Source organism: Taudactylus pleione, unplaced genomic scaffold, assembly GCF_031769625.1.
Source record: "Taudactylus pleione unplaced genomic scaffold, aTauple2 ptg000289l, whole genome shotgun sequence".
NCBI classification, from domain to species: domain Eukaryota; kingdom Metazoa; phylum Chordata; class Amphibia; order Anura; family Myobatrachidae; genus Taudactylus; species Taudactylus pleione.
Genome location: NW_028284691.1, coordinates 1,182,176 through 1,203,276, shown reverse-complemented (window position 1 = coordinate 1,203,276; position 21,101 = coordinate 1,182,176). Strand labels below are relative to the sequence as shown.

Genomic DNA, 21,101 nt, shown 5'->3' with positions numbered 1-21,101 from the left:
TCTGCTTGAGATGAGATTTTGTTGAATTCTAAATCGTTCTTTCAGAATAAAACTTGGTCCTAATGGGGATTCGAACCCAGGCCTTACTGATTTCTTGACAGGAGCATTACCATTTAGTTGTTACACAGCTCATTTATTGGAAGCATTTGAAAAGTAATAGTTATGATTACATTTTCCACTTGTAGATTGAGTTTATTGGTGGAACAGCTGTACTGTATGTCTTTAGCCTGCATCTTATTTGTTACATTTAGATAACGTTATATAGATCCAGGTACATTATTATGTTTACCTGATCTGCTCTTACATAGAATGAATGTCAAACAATATAATTGAGGCTACTAGTTATCAAAGTATGCTTTGGTTGGGTTTAGTTTTAGTTTAGTATAAACCACACATTACCCATTTGTCATGTCAGTCTTTTTCTGTTTGAGGATACAGCAGATACATTTTATATGCTCTTCTGAGCTAATTCATTTTAATCTGGACATCACAAAGTACATGTAGTTGTGTCCTCAGTAAACTTTCCTCAAATTGTGCCAAATAATGAAAAATGTGACTAAGGGCCGTATTCATTTGGAAGCGAAAAGCCGTTTTCTGCGATAAAGTATCGCCAATCACGGCTTTTCGCATGGTCGAAACTTATCTCCGGATTAAATTCTGTCTGGTTTTCGCCTACGCAGAAAGTTAATGCAATGTAATAGGCGAAAAAGATTATCCTATGTGTAGCAGGAGAAAAGAAGTACAAAATTTTTATTTTGGGGTGCAAAGGTGGGGAAACCACTCAGAGCCCTTGTGACAGCCCCCCAAAGGACAACTGTGTCAAAAAATCTGGAGGAAAAAACATAAGAACACCTCAAAAAAGTACTTTCATTTTGGGGGCGAAAATGTACAAAGTGGGGGGACAAGCATACAAACTAGAGAAATAGCGTTCTTAGGGTCTGCAAGGATGGGCCAGGTGTTTTTAGGATTGCAGGTGCATGCAACAGGTGCGTTTTTCATGTTTTTTGACACTTTAGAGACTTTAAAAGATCCTAGCACCCATTTTCAAGTACCCTAAATTTGACAAGACTAATTATTTTCACCAAAAATACTGCTTAATGCCATTCTTCACCACTTTTACAAGGACGCTAATAACATGGATTTTAAACAACTTCAGTACCTCAAATAGTTTTATCAGGGCTATTGGAACTTTTCTACATTGATCCCCAATGTTATTGCATCTTTTTGGGGGGTTCAGACTGATTATCCCAATTCTAACAGTACTTTCCGCCTGTTCTTCATTCGCCGCTTGCCGTTTTTCGTCTGGTTAGTAATTGAATAGGGCGAAAACTAATTGAATACGGCCCAATGCCGCACCGATCGTCCCGTCGCTCAGTATTTCTCTTTTACTGATTTTTGCCTATTTCTCACTGCTAATGCGATAAAAGCACAAAGTACTTGTGGATTTCTGTTATATAGCAGTGCAACAAGGATGCCAATCTGAGAAAAAGGGCAAAGACCGGGGGCCGATATGACTAAGCTGCGCCATGCTTTCCCCCCACACAACACTGGGAATTTACACTGCTATGATTGAAAGTATGAAATCTAAGCCCTCAGTACACTACAAACTTGTTGGCGTGCAGCCGTAATGCGAAAAAGATGCTATGCGGTGTGGGGAAGATGCTAAGGTGAGAAATCCTAAACTAGCAATCCGTGGCAGTATCTAAGTCGCTCCATGTGTCTTGTGCCATATGGAGCAAAAATGCTAGTTGAAGGAAGACACCTCTGTAACGTTTCTGGTGGCTTTTGCCGCGTCTTCAGACATGAAATGTCGCCTCACACAGAAAAAGATTGAGACTGAGTAAACGGACAAGAGTAAGCCATGTTGTTTGAGGGCACTGCCATTATTTTAAAAATAAAATTGAGGCAAACCATATACGTACTTATATATGGTTTCAACTGGATTTCCTGCCAGCCATTTGTTCAAGCACTCTTAGGGGGAGATTTAATAAAGCTTGGAGAGAGATAAAATTGGAGGTAACAACCAATCAGCTCCTAACTGTCATTTTGCAAACACAGCCTGTAAAGTGACAGTTAGGAGCTGATTGGTTGGTGCTATTTATCTTCAATTTTATCTCTCTAAGCTTTATTAAATTTCCCCCCAAGTACTTAGTACTCTGTTTGTTTGTTTGTTTTTTGGAAACTTTAATTATAGAATACTACATCAGCAAGCAATAACATCATATGTGAAATGAGTTATCAAAAAGAGACAATCGGAAGAATCTGCAATAGGCAGTAATTAGCAGTCACCTGTACAAGGATGTAGTCAAAAGGTTGACAATAACAATGTTTTGCCGCCGGATCACTTACCTGACTCCATGCTGCGGCTCCATGGCAGATCTTCAGCGAGTCCGGGCGCATTCTGTCTAGCTGCGGCAGCTGCTTTCTCTCTCTGCCGCAGTCAGCGGGCTCCCTGTCGTCCACGAGCAGCATCCCCACTGACACTGGCTCCTGTGCACCGCCATGACAGTCTGGATCAGGTGATCTGATCCCCACCAACGGGAGACCAGTATTCCCTCAGCTGATGCCTGCAGACAATCCATGATGGTCCAGGGGCATAAAAAGATTTCACTTTGAACTAAACAGCGCCAGAGCAATGTTGTTCACAGTCCTGCTGTGACCTCCTTCCTGAGCTCCTGCAGAATACTCTGTATAATTGTCCAAGAGACTTCCAGTGCAGTTACCATCCTGCTGCACTGCCAATCCCATTCAGGTTCTCAGCAATCCAGTCCTTTTCCGTTTCTACAGTTATTCCGGTCCTATTCCGGTTCTACAGCATTTGGTCCCATTCGGGTTCTCAGCATTCCGGTTATATTCCAGTTCCATTACGGTTCTCCAGCATTCAGGTCTCATTCTGGTCCTCAGCATTCCAGTCCCATTCCAGTCCTATTCCGGTTCTCAGCATTCTGGTCCCATTCCGGTTCTCCAGCATTCTGGTCCTCAGCATTCCGGTCTCATTCTGGTTCTCAGCATTCCTGTCCCATTCTGATTCTCCATTCCGGTCCACAGCTACTCCAGGTTCTACTTGATCCATTTCCCAGTCTAGAAATTTGGTTCTAGACTGCTTGGAGTTACTCTCCTTCTTCTTGTCTACCTGTACCTGTGTGCATCAAGTATCTCCACTCTGGTTCCAACCAAGACTCCGGCTATCCCATCAGAGCCTCCAGTCGTCAGGAGACAGATCTTGGCTACCTGTTACACACAGTGCACTCTCAATACATTCCACCATTCCTTGCTCTAATCCATGAGCAGAAACTACATTAGGCCAACCAGCTTTCTGTCGCTCGCCCCAGACCCCATACCAGCCAGGGACTCAAGTCTGGTTTTGCAAACAGACACACACTTGACCAAAACAACTTAATGCAGTGGAGTTTTCAGTTTTTTGTTGGTGGTTTGGTTCTAGCATAAGATATTGTATAAGGAAAACAAATAACTATGTAGGAAAGGAAGGGAAGGGGGAAAAGCAAAGGTGATGCACAGAACCTGAAGGATGACCACCTTATACAAGTCCAGTCACTGGGGAATTATGAAATGTGAATCATGGTTCCCATGTTTGGTGGTATTTAGGGAGCGTATTATGTAGAAGGGAGGTGATGTACTCCATAGAGGAGATAATCCATATTCTGCCTGTGAGCGCTGGGCGGGTAATAGGAGTGAAAGATTCCCAACTCCTAGCTATGAGAAATTTTGTAGCATTGCATAGGTGCATTATTAATTGTTCTGTAGTTTTGTTCACTGAACGCAAGAGCCCATGAAGCTAAACCACCAAATGGTCTCTAGGTTTCTTACATGCAGTAATCTATCCGAGAGTCTTGAATTATGGGACATTCCCACTAGGTATGAAATAATGTGCCTACTACACCCCAGTTATGTACTTGTATGTTCAGTGTTTCTGTCTCTTCTATTTACCTCCTCCCTTGTTTTCTAGCAGCCATTCCTTAAAATAATTGACCTTCTATGTAGTAGAAGGAAGGAAGGAACATCTTGGGAAAATCCTAGAGCACCTACATTTTTATGTAGATTATTACAATCACAGGGGAGGCAGAGTGTCCCTGTGCCTCCCAACCACTATAATTCCAACCTTTGCTGACAATCACGCCCACTTTCCGTGTATTCCTAGGACCCTTATATGTATGGCCTAGCTCTTTCAAGCTCCACTAATTGGGGCTGTATTGTTGAAATGGAAAAAGTTGGAAGACACTCTTCTGTGTCACTATGTGAGACGAGTGTCTAAACGTTAAACTTAACGGTCAGGTAAAGCGTGCCACCTAAAATACCCTTGATGTGACATCAGCATTAATGGAAAGTGATGTGATTATCAAAATAGCTCATTTGACTCAGAAGTTATACTTTCAGCTGATCATTTGTTACATGTTATGTACTTATTCCAGCATGGGAGACAATATTTATGTTGCTGCAGCCATTAACCATGTGTGTGTATAACATTTTTCGATTATATGGGGGGAGCGGGGAGACCTGAGTATACTCTATTATTTCAGAGAGTAGTCTCTCTGTGTTTTCTAGGGTCCATCGATGAAACAGTTCATGGACATTTTCTCTCTTCCGGAGATGACTTTGATTTCCTGTGTAACCGATTTCTTTATCAGCAATGGCATTGACTTTGATCCAGTTCATCTTTATAAGGATACTACAGTAAGCGTCAGAATATTATCTTAATATAAATTGTTAACTTGGCTATTACTGCATGAAACCAATTTCCTGGCTAATGTTTAAAATCAGAAATTGTATTTTTTTTTTTAAATTACGTTTAGAACATATTTAAAAAAAATGCATTTTAATAGTTTAAAAATTATACCTACGGATTGTCTTTTACCATTGTAACAGTACTTCCCACTTCCCAGTAGCAGTAGATCCCCAGTAGCAATATATCCCCAATGGGATCATCCCCTACCCCCACGCTGGTATTAGATCGCCATGAGAGAGCCCCCCACCCACCAATGTCCATAGGTTACCACTGTGTTAGCAAACTCCCCCATGTGTGTCCCCCTCTCAGACAGAGAACACCCCCCATCACCCATCACACGGGACATAGACAACTCATCATCAGCACCCATCCCCTATGGGATAGAGACCACTGACCTGACCTATGATTACCTTCTGTGGAATCCCAGCAGCATTATGTGGTGTATACATCAGTGCCGCAATCCCCTGTTCTGGCGATCTGTGTTCCGATCCACGGATTGGGCTTCCATCAATATTTGGCAATCTGTTTACGGATCAGGGAAAAAATGCATGTTAAAATTCTCCGACTCATCATTCTCAACATCTTGGAAATCCTCGATTAACCGATCACAACCAATAAAATGGTCAGTATCGGGTAATCGAGGATTTCCAACATGTTGAATTTTTCCAATTCCCTGACTCCACCATCAGCAGAACAGGGAATGGCTTTCTGGTAAGGATTCAATTAAAGAGTATCTGTCTTTTGACATCACTGTTTGGTGGGACAATTTCCACTGGGCACTTTGATGTCCCGTTTTAAATTATTTTCATATTTGCATTTCTTGCTGAGCTTCCAAGTTTTTGGTTCTAATATAACTAATAACTTCTTGCTCTTATTCTTGTGGTCTCTCATGCAGAACTAGGGGCCTGGTTCAGGATTGTACACTATTCCGATGTTTGCGCAGCGAAGCGATAATTGGCAGTCTGATCAGGCGTCTAAGTTGCACTGCGCGTGTGTCAAGGTACAATACCGTAGTTGCTCGCAGCGAGTATTTACTTGTAGTGTGATTGACAGGGAGCATTTGGGGGAGGCAACGGGGAGTGGCGGCAAGGAACGCAGACATGTCGTGACCGTTTTCGGGGTGTCACAGCCTGCATCTGCGATCCTGTACGCAGTGAAAGTGGCTCTGGCGTCTCATTACACGCGGCCATTCTGCGTGACCATCGGGTTACTCAGGAGTCTGATTATCAAAGGATCTGCGTCTTTGTACGCAGATGCTTGGATTTGCAAAGCCGCAGGTGGGCGTCTCAATACATCCCTCAGCGTCTGCGACATTTGCATATTTTCGCATAGCAGCTGCATACAAAGACACAGCAGAGGCAGCATTAGCGCACAACACTGTATCAGGCCATGTGGTGTGCATACCCTTTGTGCATGGGTATAATATGTACTAATCTTGTGAGCGTTGGACATTCATTTATAAACCCCATTGTGCTTTAGCGTCTGATTAAGTGGTTTCTTGGAATCAACTGCCAGTGATTACGGAAAAGCTATCAGCAAATGTCCAATGTTCAGGGATAAAAATGAATGTAATTGTTAAATGGTCAAAGATATATCCAAGAACCGAACACATTAAATGAATTACAGAAGCCCCTACTGTAGGTGGGCTAAACATAACATTATTATGTGTGTCAGTTTAGTCTTATAATAAGAAAAATATATTTTTTTATAGTAAGATAAATATCAACACACTGAGCCATACATTTACAATTCAATAATAAGAAAAAAAAAATACTTAGCTAAAAAAGCTAACTAAAAATCTGCATATCTGAAAAGATAAGGATAAAATCAAAATACTTCCCTGTCAGTGTTCTAGTGACGTATTTCTCAGACAAGCGCTCTACTTCCTCAGACTGGCATATATTATATTATATTACTGTGAATGTTTACATTGATTAATATAAGGGATTAGAGAGGCACTATTTAAGTTGTTGACCCTGACAGCAGAATAATTATTCCCCGATGTACGAATTTCTAGTCTACAGAACAATTTGCTCTCAGCTGAACCTCACCACTTCTACTGTCTTTCCAGGATGCAATAGGAGATGTACATGTCAAGGGAATGATGTATGAATGGATAGAGGAGGACATGGGTAAGTCCAGCTGAGATCATTATGCACATTGCACTCATTACATTGGATGTCTGTGAGTCAGCACTACACAGATAGGTGGAACACCATGGTTTTGCATTTGCGCCTCCATGTGATTACAAAGTGGGTATCTGTGAAAGTGGCTGCTTTTAAGCCACACGCTGGACATCCAAGCACCACATGTGAGGTCTCCCAGTCAGCACATTCCCTGCGTGATCTTTGCCCCTATAGCAGTGTAGCAGAGGCCTAGACCATTTCTAGTGTTACCTAGACCTTAAAGCCAAATAGCACTATATAATGCTTGTATACAGGGGAAATCCATTAGAGCAGTGGTTCTCAAACTCAGTCCTCAGGACCCCACGCAGTACACATTTTTCTGGTCACCCAGCAGGTGCACAGGTGTATTCATTACTCACTGACACACTTTAAAAGATCTGCAGGTGGAGCTAATTATTTCACTTGTAATTCTGTGAGGAGACCTGGAAAACATGCACTGTTTGGGGTCCTGAGGACAGAGGGCCTGATTCAGAGCCGGACGCTATTTGTGGACGCTCGTTCAGGAAAAGGGGCTGGCTATTTAAATTGAGCGCTCGCTCTTTGCGGTCTGTCGACGCCTCTATGTCTGAGCGAGCGCATGTTTCGTTGCGAAACGAAACATGCGCTCGCTATTTTGTAAAGACGCCTCTTGGCCGCTCGCATCATACGTCATCTCCGCTATTTATTAGATTAATCGAGTACATCGAAAGGCGTATGAACTGCTCGCTATTCTTGTGGCAGCATTTTCCTATCGCAATCATGCGAGCAGTTCAGGCTAAAAGACAACCAAGTGACGTGGTCGATGACGCTGCTTTGTTAATTATGCACACCCTTGGCACGCCTGCGTTCGGATCTCCACTCCCCGTTTTCAAGCACATTCCCCTGTTACCACCCACAAACGCCTCATCCTGTCACTCAAATTAGCAGGCATTCGCTATTTTGCGAGCACACGATTTCCGACCGCACTGACTGGTTGGCACATGCGCATTACAACCCATACGCATGCGCAGATGTGCGAACATCGCTCGGAGCGAACGAGCGGCCGCTTACAATCGGCTCTGAATCAGGCCCAGAGTTTAAAACCTGTGCTTTAGAGCAGTCCTTCACTATTGGGTCTAAAAATAAAATATTGTTTAAAAACTAATTTAAAAACTGGTATTTCAATTATTTATGTTTAACGTTAAAAAAATACAAGCTTTCAAATAAGTAAGTCAGCATTGTATATTTTACTTAAATAATGCGGAAACTAGTGTTTACTCTTTAAGTATTTTCAATATTCAGCAAAGGGTTAATGGAGAAGATAACGCAATTGCCATTGCTCTCTACGGTGCTTTAATGTTATGCTATTCAGCAAGCAAAAAAACATTAAAATACTCTGTAAATCTTTATTTTATATAACGCTATCTCAGAATGGCGTTTTATGAAGAAAAACCTTTACTATCACAAAAACTGCAGGGACAGAAGGAAATTTTACCATCAGCCCCAGTCTCCTTCCCTGCAGTGTGGTCAGTGGCAAGTATGTACAGCTCCATGTACATAGGCTTTATCTTAGTTTATATACATTTATATTTATATGGTTTTATATATAAATATATTCACTTGTCGGATTAGTTCTAAGGGCCTGATTCAGAGCCGGACGCAATTAGCGCTCGCTCGTCCAGAAAATAGGGGTGGCTATTCAAATCAACCGTTCGCTCTTTGCGGTCTGTTCACGCCTCTAGGTCTGAACGAGCGAACCAAACTTGCGGTCGTTTTTTGAAAAAATACACCCCCTGGCCGCTCGCATCCTACGTCATGTCCGCTATTTATTAGATTAACCGAGTACATCGACCAGGGTATGAACTGCTCGCTATTCTTGTGGTTGGTTTTTCCTACCACAATTTTGCGAGCAGTTCTGACTATAAAATAACCCAGTGACGTGGTCAATGACGCTGCTGTTTTAACTATGCACACCCATAAAACACCCGTTTTGATATTTAAGCACGCCTGCGTTCGGATCTCCACTCCCCTTTTTTCAAGCACCTTCCCCCGTTACCACCCACATACGCCTCTTTCTGTCACTCAAATTATCAGGCATTCGCTATTTTGCGAGCACATGAATTTCGACCGCACTGACTGGTTCGCGCATGCGTATAACGATCCGTACACATGCGCAGTTGGGCAAACATCGCTCGGAGCGAACGAGCGGCCGCTTACGAGCGGCTCTGAATCAGGCCCTAAATTTGATATATACATCCTCAACTGTCAGTTGCGACATGAGCTCATTGGTGTATAGTTCCACATCCTATAAATGTAGTGTAAGGTTCTGCAGCACAAATAAAGTCCAAATAAAAAGGATAGAAAATATTGCAAAAACATTTTCAATATCTGTAAATACGACATATATGTCCAATGCCCCAGTGACCAGGGCAGATTTTTTGCATTATTTCAATACAAGAATCTTTTGTACAAAATGTGTAGCAGTAATAGTATGTGTGCACTTATCAATCTCCTCTAATTTCAGAGCACTACATTCTGCATGGTGAGGAAGTCTATGCGGTTTTGAAGAGGCTTGTAAATCACAATAAGAAACTATTTCTTATCACCAACAGCCCCTTCACTTTTGTGTAAGAATTGTGTCTTGGACCAGGCTGCCTACAGAACATGCTTACAGTGCTGATAAATTTTATATTTTAGAAATTAGAATCACTTTCACACATCAGGGGGAACCAGTGTGATATTCTCTCCAGGTATAAGATAGCCCTTCTTAATGGTGCGTACACACGTACTGTAGCGATTTAAAAGATCGATTTGAATGATATCGATATCGTTACCATTATCTTTCAAATCGTTCTTTTAAATGGTCCCTACCAACTTACCGTCGACTAGCGATGCACGGCCACGTATGGATTATAGCGATATCGTCCATCGGCTGTGCATGCCGGTCAACTTGTTTGATTTTGAGCAAGTTACTATAAGGAAACCCGCGATCGACGATTGCGGATTGCTATAGTCGTCGGCAAATTGGTAGTGTGCTGGATGATCGATATTGATCATCCAGCATACCAGGGAGGGTGCATAACGATCAGCCAGCGATATCGTATCATTGGCAGATCGCTACGTGTGTACGGACCATAAGGCTGTAGAGATAAGTTCCACCCCTTCCCCCCCTCAACTTTCAGTCTCAGAACTTTTTCCAAATGGGGTAAATTTAATAAGAGTGGGTTGGCTGGAGTTTTGAAACCAAGATAAAAAACACACTGCTTACTTTGCATCAGTTATAAAATAATGTTATTTTGGAAACCTCCTTTGATATCCATCTGTTTCTAAACTCCGATTCCTAGGTCAGTCAGCACGTGGCCAGAATCCATAGGAAAGTATAGCCTACCAAAATAAATGTCCCCCCCACAGGAAGTACCAACCCCAGGTGCTGATAGCACTAGGCCTACTCCCCCACACCATTGGTGTATCTATAATGGGTGTACACTGGCCCCTGGGTCCAGGGAGGGCCACACCACACACTCTTCACCCATGTACTTATTGACTGGAGTCCCGTGTCAGCCAGGACATAGATAAGAAGTTCAATTAATTTGATAATAATGCATACACTTACACCAAGTAATCCCGGTCTGTAAATATTTGTTACAGACCTTCACTGTCTATTTACATAATCTGGTTTCTGTAACTATAGTACATGGGCATTTTGAGATGAAGATAATGTGTTAATCCTGTCACATACAGTAGTTTTGTGTGGCCTACTGGGAGAGAACAGGCAGAATGTCATTGGGTGATGTTTGGTATAATGATGGATTTGGAGGTCTGGAAAGAGGTATCAGCTGTAAACATGAAACCCTAATTAATCTCTATGTACTCAGGACTCTTGTTAAAGTATGAATAGCATATACTGTACATTACTGTGATGTAGCCATAAATAGAATGTTGCTGTATGTCTCCTCTGTCATTAGCACAGACTCTCAGGACATTGTGCAGGGTGTTCCATATTAAGCGGGGTATTTATCAAAGCTTAGAGAGACATAAAGTGTGCTGAGATAAAGCACCAACCAATCAGCTCCTGTCACTTTTCAAGCTGTGTTTAAAAAAATGACAGGAGCTGATCTTTTATCTCTCTCCAAGCTTTGATAAATCTCCCCCTATGTCCAAATGTAACAATATGAAATATGCTATCCACACACAAATATTATTTTGGAAAAGTATATTGTATGCCCATCAATGGTTTAATGGTAACACCATCTTCATCTCTGCATGAATAGAAATACATTTAACTCTGTTTTTTTTTTTTTTTTTTTTTTTTTTAAACACATGATCAGAAATAATAAAAAGCTGCTACATGCCCATCCCACGACTCAGTACCTGCTCCGCTATTCACAATAATTGAGCTTTTGTACATTAGGTGTTTTATTTTAACCCTTTATTTGGCAAGCATTGGAAATTAGAAGAATATATTTTTAATACTTTTTTTTATTTTCACCAAGTTGTGAATTTTGTATCTTTTGAATCAACTATAAAAGCGCAAATGTAGATGTTGCATGAGAGCATCACGGCCGCAGAAAAGATAAAAACGGAAACACTACAGCCATGGCCAAAAGTTTGGAGAATGACACAAGTATTGGTTTTCACAAAGTTTGTAGCTTCAGTGTTTTTAGTCCTTTTTGTCAGATGTTACTATGGTATACTGAAGTAAAATTACAAGCATTTCATGAGTGTCAAAGGCTTTTATTGACAATTACATTAAGTTTATGCAAAGAGTCAATATTTGCAGTGTTGACCCTTTTTCAAGATCTGCAATTTGCCCTCGAATGCTGTCAATCAGCTTCTGGGCCACATACTGACTGATGGCCGCCCATTCTTGCCTAATCAATGCTTGGAGTTTGTCAGAATTTGTGGGTTTTGGTTTGTCCACCTGCCTCTTGAGGATTGACCACAAGTTCTCAAAGAGATTACGGTCTGGGGAATTTCCTGGCCATGGACCCAAAATTTAGATGTTTTCTTCCCTGAGCTACTTAGTTATCACTTTTGCCTTATGGCAATGTGCTCCATCATGCTGGAAAAGGCATTGTTCATCACCAAACTGTTTTTGGATGGTTGGGAGAAGTTGCTCTTGGAGGATGTTTTGGTACCATTCTTTATTCATGGCTGTGTTCTTAGGCAAAATTGTGAGTGATCCCACTCCCTTGGTTGAGAACCAACCCCACACATGAATGGTCTCAGGATGCTTTACTGTTGGCATGACACGGGACTGATGGTAGCGCTCACCTTTCCTTCTCCGGACAAGCATTTTTCCAGATGCCCCAAACAATCTGAAAGGGAATTCATCAGAGAAAATAACTTTACCCCAGTCCTCAGGAGTCTAATCCCTGTACCTTTTGCAGAATATCAGTCTGTCCCTGATGTTATTCCTGGAGAGAAGTGGCTTCTTTGCTGCCCTTCTTGACACCAGCCAATTCTCCAAAAGTCTTCATCCTGTGTCATGCCAACAGTAAAGCATCCTGAGACCCTTCACGTGTGGGGTTGCTTCTCAGCTAAGGGAGTGGGATCCAACACAAATTTGCCTAAGAACACAGCCATGAATAAAGAATGTTACCAAAACATCCTCCAAAAGCAACTTCTCCGAACCATCCAAGAACAGTTTGGTGTCAAACAATGGCTTTTCCAGCTTGATGGAGCACCTTGCCATAAGGCAAAAGTGATACACAAAGTGGCTTGGGGAACAAAACATCAAATTTTGAGTCCATGGCCAGGAAACTCCCCAGACCGTAATCCCACTGAGAACTTGCGGTCAATCCTCAAGAGGCAGGTGGACAAACCAAAACCCACAAATTCTGACAAACCTTAAGCATTGATTAGGCAAGAATGGGCAGCCATCAGTCAGTATGTGGCCCAAAATTTGATTGACAGCATGCCATGGCGAATTGCAGAGGTCTTGAAAAAGAAGGGTCAACACTGCAAATATTGACTCTTTGCATAAACTTAATGTAATTGTCAATAAAAGCCTTTGACACTTATGAAATGCGTGTTATTTTACTTCAGTATATCATAGTAACATCTGACAAAAAGGTCTAAAAACACTGAAGCAGCTAACTTTGTGAAAACCAATACGTTTCAGTCTCAAAACTTTTGGCCATGGCTGTACAGCAGGGGTGGGGAACCTTTTTTTCTGCAGAGGGCCATTTTGATATATATAACATTATTTGTGGGCCCGGTGCAGGCCACTCCCCCTCTGTGCAATGTCACAAGGGGAAGGGCCACAATCGCCGGTAATTACAGCAATGCCCGGAAGCTGTAAGGGCAGCGGTTTGACCGCCTGAAGCGTTTTAAGGAAGCTCCAGGCGGCACTGCTACATAGATTCTGGCTGCAGGGTGCATTCTAGGCACCCTTCTAGCCAGATGAGGCTAGCATAAAAAAGCTCAGCGGGCCAGACCAAATGATTCCAGGGGCCTTATACGGCCCCAGGGCCTGAGGTTCCCCATCTCTGCTGTACAGCATATCTATAATACAAAATTTATGTTGCTTGAGAGCAACATTACTGAATAAAGGGTTAAGTAGTCAATGTCATATCTAAACATTAAGGAATGTGTATATCCCCCTCATATTTTCCCGGATGTAATGGCAAAAGTCCAAAGACTTAAAGCGTATGGAAAGGTGTATATCGGACTTCCTGCCGGGTGAATAAAATTCTCCACCTCTGCGCTATCCTTGCAAGTATATTTAGCCATGTATACACACTGTTATTAACTAGCAATCAGTATCTTTTTTGATACAAACAAGTCCTCTGACTACTTAATATCACTTTGGGACTATTGGAGTTGGAAACGTGCTTTTGTCACTGTTTTAATTATCCCACTCTTATTACTACAATGAACTGTGGGTTGTCATATATCCAATAGTGTGGCTGATTACCACCTTCATCCTAACAACATCAGAGGAATTAACCACATCTCTGTTTGATATAGATAAATCCTTTCTCAAAACGTATTTTATGTATATCTAAAGATTTGTATATTTTACATACAGTCAGGTGCATAAATATTTGACATTGACAGAATTTTCATATTTTGGCCTCTATTCACCACCACAATGGCTTTGAAATGAAACAAACAAGATGTGCTTTAACTGCAGACTTTCAGATTTAATTTGAGGGTAATCACATCAAAATCAGGTGAACGGTGTAGGAATTACAATGGGTTCTATATGTGCCTCCCACTTTTTAAGGGGCCAAAAGTAATGGGACTATCAACTCAAAATCTATTTCATGGACAGGTTTGGGCTATTTCCTCGTTATTTCGTTATCAATTAAGCAGGTAAAAGGTCTGGAGTTGATTCTAGGTGTGACATTTGCATTTGGAATCAGTTGCTGTCGACTCTCAATATGAGATCCAAAGAGCTGTCACTATCAGTGAAGCAAGCCATCATTAGGCTGAAAAATAAAAAAAAAACCCATCAGAGAGATAGCAAAAACATTAGGTGTGGCCAAATCAACTGTTTGGAACATTCTTAAAAAGAAAGAACGCACCGGAGAGCTCAGCAACACCAAAAGACCCGGAAGACCACGGAAAACAACTGTGGTGGATGACAGAAGAATTATTTCCCTGGTGAAGAAAAATCCCTTCACAACAGTTGGTCAAATCAAGAACACTCTCCAGGAGGTAGGTGTATATGTGTCAAAGTCAACAATCAAGAGAAGACTTCACAAGAGTGAATATAGAGGTTTCACCACAAGATGTAAACCATTGGTGAGTCTCAAAAACAGGAAGACCAGATTAGAGTTTGCCAAACAACATCTAAAAAAGCCATTACAGTTCTGGAACAACATCCTATGGACAGATGAGACAAAGATCAACTTGTACCAGAGTGATGGGAAGAGAAGAGTATGGAGAATGAAAGGAACTGCTCATGATCCAAAACATACCACCTCATCAGTGAAGCATGGCGGTGGTAGTGTCATGGCGTGGGCATGTATGGCTGCCAATGGAACTGGTTCCCTTGTATTTATTAATGATGTGACTGCTGACAAAAGCAGCAGAATGAATTCTGAAGTGTTTCGGCCAATATTATATGCTCATATTCAGTCAAATGCTTCAGAACTCATTGGACGGCGCTTCGCAGTGCAGATGGACAATGACCCGAAGCATACTGCAAAAGCAACCAAAGAGTTTTTTAAGGCTAAAAAGTGGAATGTTATGCAATGGCCAAGTCAATCCCCTGACCTGAATCCGATTGAGCATGCATTTCACTTGATGAAGACAAAACTGAAGGGAAAATGCCCCAAGACCAAGCAGGAACTGAAGACATTTGCAGTAGAGGCCTGGCAGAGCATCACCAGGGATGAAACCCAGCGTCTGGTGATGTCTATGCGTTCCAAACTTCAGGCTGTAATTGCTGCAAAGGATTTGCAACAAAGTATTAAAAAGTGAAAGTTAGATTTAGGATTGTTTAGTTTGTCCCATTACTTTTGGCCCCTTAAAAAGTGAGAGGCACATATAGAAACTGTTGTAATTCCTACACCGTTCACCTGATTTGGATGTAATTACCCTCAAATTAAATCTGAAAGTCTGCAGTTAAAGCACATCTTGTTTATGTCATTTCAAAGCCATTGTGGTGGTGAATAGAGGCCAAAATCTGAAAATTCTGTCAATGTCCCAATATTTATGCACCTGACTGTATTGTTAGATCTTGCCAGTGTTATCACTTTCAGGCTTGCATTAATTGCTAATTAACAGTCTTAGCTGTTTTATATTATTATGCCATTATAGGAATATATTGTATTAATTGCAAATAAATCTTTTTTTACTGAATTCTACACGGCGCTCCATTCCTGTTCTTTTTTATTCATTGTTTATTGTGGGATGCAGAGCCCACTGTGATAGCTGCCGTCTTGAATTCAGGGTACAAATTGGTAAAAACACTAGCGCACCTTTTCTCCCCTGTTCGTATTTGGAAAGGGATCAAATTTACATTTGAGATTGATACAAGTCGATCCTGCCTGTAAATATCAAATTCAATAGAAGGAAATAGATAAAAAAACACATGATAACTAAGGTTTTCCATGCAGTTTTCATGCATCAGTGTTATACCCCTTGTACATCGGAGCAAAAATCGGGTTATTGCAGGGTTAACCCAGGCAGCTCCTTGGTGTAAAAGGGGTGAGGGTTGGATCGCCTGGTCGAGTGACCCGGCAATCCAATCCAGGTAAATAGCAGGGTCTAACACGGGTGTAACCCGTGAAACCCTGCTGTGTGTACGGCGCACTCTGGGACTTGATGACCTGCAGTGCACCGCAAGCCAGCCGATTGGTCCGGCGTCAGTGGCGCTTGGAGATGACGTCATCTCCAAGCGTCCACTTTCACGCCGGAAAAGCCGGGTCTATGCAGACCCGTCTGCGGTGTGAGCGGCGCCGACTCGGGAATATCCCGAGTCGGCGTCAGCTAAATTCCGAGTCTGATCCTTATAGGAACCCTGTTCCAACTCCGGGTCAGACCCAGAATTTTGGTGGAAAAGGGGTATTAGTGGCTGCAAAGTGCATAACAGCAGATAAGTGTGAATGAGCTCTGAATGAGATAGTCTACCTAGCCCTCACATGTAGTACAATTTATTTCTTCATCCTCCTGTCATTTCAGTTATATAGAGCTCCACACGCAAGAGAACCAAATCCTCCACAGTATGACAGGTAGGCAGATGAAGTGGAGCCCTTATAATTAACAATTACACAAAATGTTATGTTATATTAATTATGTTGAGATATCCATTGATATTTATGGTAATAGTAGATATATAGTAATAATGTATATATTTATATTATTACTATAATACTATGTACACATTTTCAATAAGATTGGAATAACTATCAAAGGAGGAAACAAGGGATGAGGATATGTACAGTTTATTATTTCAATGAGCATATTTTATATTGTTACCTTTGAGTGTGAATTCCAGCTGCTTATCAGCTTCCAAGCAATAACTTTTGCTTAGACGTTACATCTATTTTCTGTTATATGGCACTGGAATACATTTTTGGAACCTGTATCGTTTCAACTCTATGGGATCTATTTACTAAGCAGTGTTAGGAAAGAGGGAAAAGTGATAAGGTGCCAGCCAATCAGCTCCCAACTGCCATCTCACAGGCTGTGTTTGAAAAATGACAGTTGGGAGCTGATTGGCTGGTACCTTATCACTTTTCACTCTGTCTCCTAGCACTGCTTAGTAAATAGACCCCTATATACCTTTAAATGGTTTAGATGACCTGGTGACTTCCTGTTGTATTGCAGTTCACAGCAAATGGATTGCAGGGCAAGCTGGTAGTAATAGAGTAGGAAGATATATAAAGCCATCATAGAGTTTTTCTCTTTGTTTAATGTTGAAACTGATTAGGTTTTCCTGGGTAGTGTGCTGTATAAATACTGATTTCTTGTTCCTGAGATGACTTTGCCAGATTACAGTTTACATGAAACCTTATGTAGAACAATGCTGTGTGTGTTTCCTCCTGGACTCTTGTAGAGATAAAGGAATGAATCACATGGTGGGGAAGCAATGGCGTGATCTCTTTGATGTGATTATTGTACGTGCTGACAAACCTGCCTTCTTCACCGACCGCCGCAAGTAAGTTCCTTTATTTGCCTGTATTAATAAAATATATACACCTCTAAGAATTGGAGTCTCTTGGCGTTGGGCTGCAAGCTTAAATGATCTCATCAAAATATGAACAAAGGGCCTGATTTAGAGCCGGACGTTCTGAAAGAGAGCTCGCTCTGAATCAGGGCGTTTTTTTTTTTTTTTGTGCGGCCTCCTGGCCGCTCGCTTAGCTGTGGGTCACCACCCACAACTATTGCGAGCGGCCAGGGGATGGTCGCGATGAGACCATCGCGACCATTGGGGCTTGCGACGAGACCCTTGTGGTAGGGTCTCGTTCCCGCAAGCCCCGGTGAGCTTTCGGCTCTATTAGAGCCGGAAGCTCACCCACTGACATCACTCGTGATGTCAGTGGGGCCGCCCCCAAACTGCAGGAGTTCCTTCGGGAACGCTTCCGTTTGGCCAGCCACCCCCCCTGCCCGCCTCCAAAATGGGGCAAGCTGTCAATCAAAATCGACAGCTGCCCCGCTTTGGTGTGAGACCCGTAGCGACGGAGCGCCCATCACTGTTCGGGTCTCACGCATGTGCACGTCGGAGCCGGCTCCGGCGTGCGCATGCGCAGTGGCCAAACATCGACCCGCTCGCGAGCGCATTGCGCTCGCAAGCGGGTCTGAATCAGGCCCAGAGTTCCCATACTTTTATTTGCCAGATACACACAGATTTTCAGTGGTAGAGATAGTGCTGACAACAATTGTCTTTGTTTTGTATACCTTTAGGAATAGAAACCACAGCCTCGATCCTGTACTGTTTGAGTAATATTTTCATTATATTATAAATGAGTGATAACATAATGACTATATTGGTGAGGAAAATTAAATACATGTACCCCAGCAGGGCTGCTGTTGTTGTCATGAATTAAGTTTCATGAAGTTGATGAACATGACCTGGATTTATTGGTTCAGCAGCAGATCAGAGCATGGTGCAGAATGTCTTTTGGGATATGTAGCCTTTTAAACCAGCACTGTGTTTATAAGTGTATAGTGGAATCCCGTATTGTATTTTTGACTTTGCAGTGCCTTTGGCAAGTGGCTGTTCACAATATGAGCCATCATGTACAGTATAAAAGAGATTGTAGCAGAACAAGGTAATGATATGAACTTAAAGTGGAACGTGCTCGTACAGAAGATCAATGTTGACCTATAATTTTCAATGGGACGATTTGAACCTATCAGGCACATTTTAAGTTGGAAAGTGTATTTTTATGTGCACAAACTCCATAAGAATAAAAGCATTAAAATGTTCAAATGTGATAATGCATTGTACTGCTAGGCACTAGGATGAAAGGTGAGCCCTAGAGGACTTCAAAATAGTATGGTGACCACTTTCAGTAGTGATGGTGGATGGATCCTCGGTAGCTTTATGCTTCAACACTGCTCCTTCCAGGCTTTGAAGAAAATGCATTTGCTTGAATACTTTAATGTTCATTTGAAGGAAACTGTCAAAACATTCATCAGTGGTTTGTATTGAAGTTGAAATACTTATAGTGGCTTCTATTGTATATTTTTATACAGACCGTTCAGAAGACTAGATGAAGATGGGTCACTACAATGGGGCAAGATCAACAGTCTAGAAAAGGGAAAAATATATAAACAGGTAACTAGGGGAAGATGTACTAAGCCTTGGAGAGAGATAAAGTACCAACCAATCAGCTCCTGTCAGTTTACAGGCTGTGTTTACAAAATGACAGGGGCTGATTGGTTGGTAGTTTACCTCTCTTCAAGGCTTAGTACATCTACCCCTTACTCATACATGCCCTCTGATTATTTATTTGTGGAATGAGGTGAATCCAAGTAATTGCTTCCTATATGAGAGAATTGTGTTGTAGCGATGTGTATGTATGGAAGGTGACCATGATTACCTGATTCTCATCTTCTCTTTCTGATAATGTTCAGGTTAATATGGAGATAGAAACTGTAGCTAGTCACACACATATTGTATCAGATCTCCCTATTCAGCATTTCATTTCTAGTAGATTTAATAATCCTGTTGGCCACTGACTACATACACAGTTGAGTAACATTATTATGACCACCAGCTAATAGCCAGAGTAATCGCCGTGTGCAGCACAGACAGCAGATAGACGGGCTGGGAGTGACTCAATAAGATGCTGGTAGGTTGGCACAGGTATCCGGAGCCATGCTGACTGCAGTGCATCCCACAGCTGCTGGTGGAGTATCCATAGAGCGAACACAACGTGGTCCCACAGATTCTCAACTGGGACAAGTCCAGGGAATAAGGGGGCCAGGGAAGTACTTGGAAGTCTTGGTCGTGCTCATCTAACCACTGCCGGACATTTCTAGCCGTATGACATGTCGCATTGTCTTGCTGTAAGATCCCATCCACCTCAGGGAAGACAATCAGCATGTATGGGTGTACATGCTCTGCAAGGGTGGATTCATAACCAAATCGGTTGAGGGTGTCTTCCACATGGATGAGTGGGCCCAGAGAGTGCCATGAAAACATTCCCCAGACCATAACGCTGCCACCACCAGCTTTTGTTCTTCCAGCAATGGTTGCAGGGTGTTTGTTCTCCGATGTTTCTCGCCTGACACACCAACATCCATCCATTCGATGAAGCAGAAAACGTGACTCATCGGAGAAGACAACCCTTCTCCAATCAGCGGAGGTCCAATTCTGAAACACGCTTGAAAATGTAAGCCTTTTCCGCCAATGCACCTTCATTAGCACAGGTGCAGTGACCATCCGTTTGCTTCGGAGCCCCATTCGCCGCAGGGTTCACTGAACTGTCATTTTAGACATACAGGTTGAGTCTCCCATATCCAAAATGCTTGGGACCAGGGATATTTTGGATATCGCAATATTCCGTAATTTGGAATAATTGCATACTATAATGAAATGTCTTGGGAATAGAACCCAAATATACACATAGAATGCATTTATGTGTTATATACACCTTATACACACAGCCTGCAGGTCATTTTATACAATATTGTCAATAATGTTGTGGCTAAAACAAAGTTTGCATACAGAAATTAAATTAATTTAAGTTTCATATACACCTTATATACACAGCCTGAAGGTAATGTTATACAATATTTTTAATAATTTGTGACTTAGACAAAGTTTGTGTACATAGAACCATCAAAAATCAAAGGTTTCATTATCTCAGTCATGCCAAACAAATTCTGTATTTCGGAATATTTCGTATTTCGGAACATTTGGATATGGGAGACTCAACCTGTACTTCTGGTGGCTCCCAGGTTAATTAAAAAAAAAACTAAATAGGAGGTGCTATACTAAATATGTATGTTGATAATTCCTCAAAATCCCTCACATGTGCTGCTGCTACCACTGAGGAGCTGACCCTCTAGACCAAAAGTGAAAAAAAGGGGAAACGCGTCAAGCCACACCCCCTGTTTGTGATGTAGAACGGGATCCCCATTCTCTGTACATTGGCGTCCCATGGACTCCCGCCTATGCTCGAAGTGGCTACAATACTGGCACTATAGGATCCAACCTATGAATCACAAGTAAGACCGGAGAGCAGTATCCCGGCTGCAGCCGCACCGACAGTTCCACGAGTGAGACCGGAGTATTACATTCTGCC

At 42.0% G+C, this 21,101-nt stretch overlaps 1 protein-coding gene across 1 annotated transcript in view; it reads left to right on the top strand.

Annotated features, from left to right (window-relative positions):
* Positions 1 to 21,101, top strand: part of NT5DC2 (5'-nucleotidase domain containing 2) — a 47,834-nt gene that overhangs the window by 16,175 nt on the left and 10,558 nt on the right. The window contains exons 6-10 of the mRNA XM_088482476.1: positions 4,564 to 4,692; positions 6,816 to 6,876; positions 9,413 to 9,515; positions 17,402 to 17,503; positions 19,045 to 19,126. Coding sequence (XP_088338602.1) covers positions 4,564 to 4,692; positions 6,816 to 6,876; positions 9,413 to 9,515; positions 17,402 to 17,503; positions 19,045 to 19,126 — 477 coding nt within the window. The remainder of the gene's footprint in view (positions 1 to 4,563; positions 4,693 to 6,815; positions 6,877 to 9,412; positions 9,516 to 17,401; positions 17,504 to 19,044; positions 19,127 to 21,101) is intronic.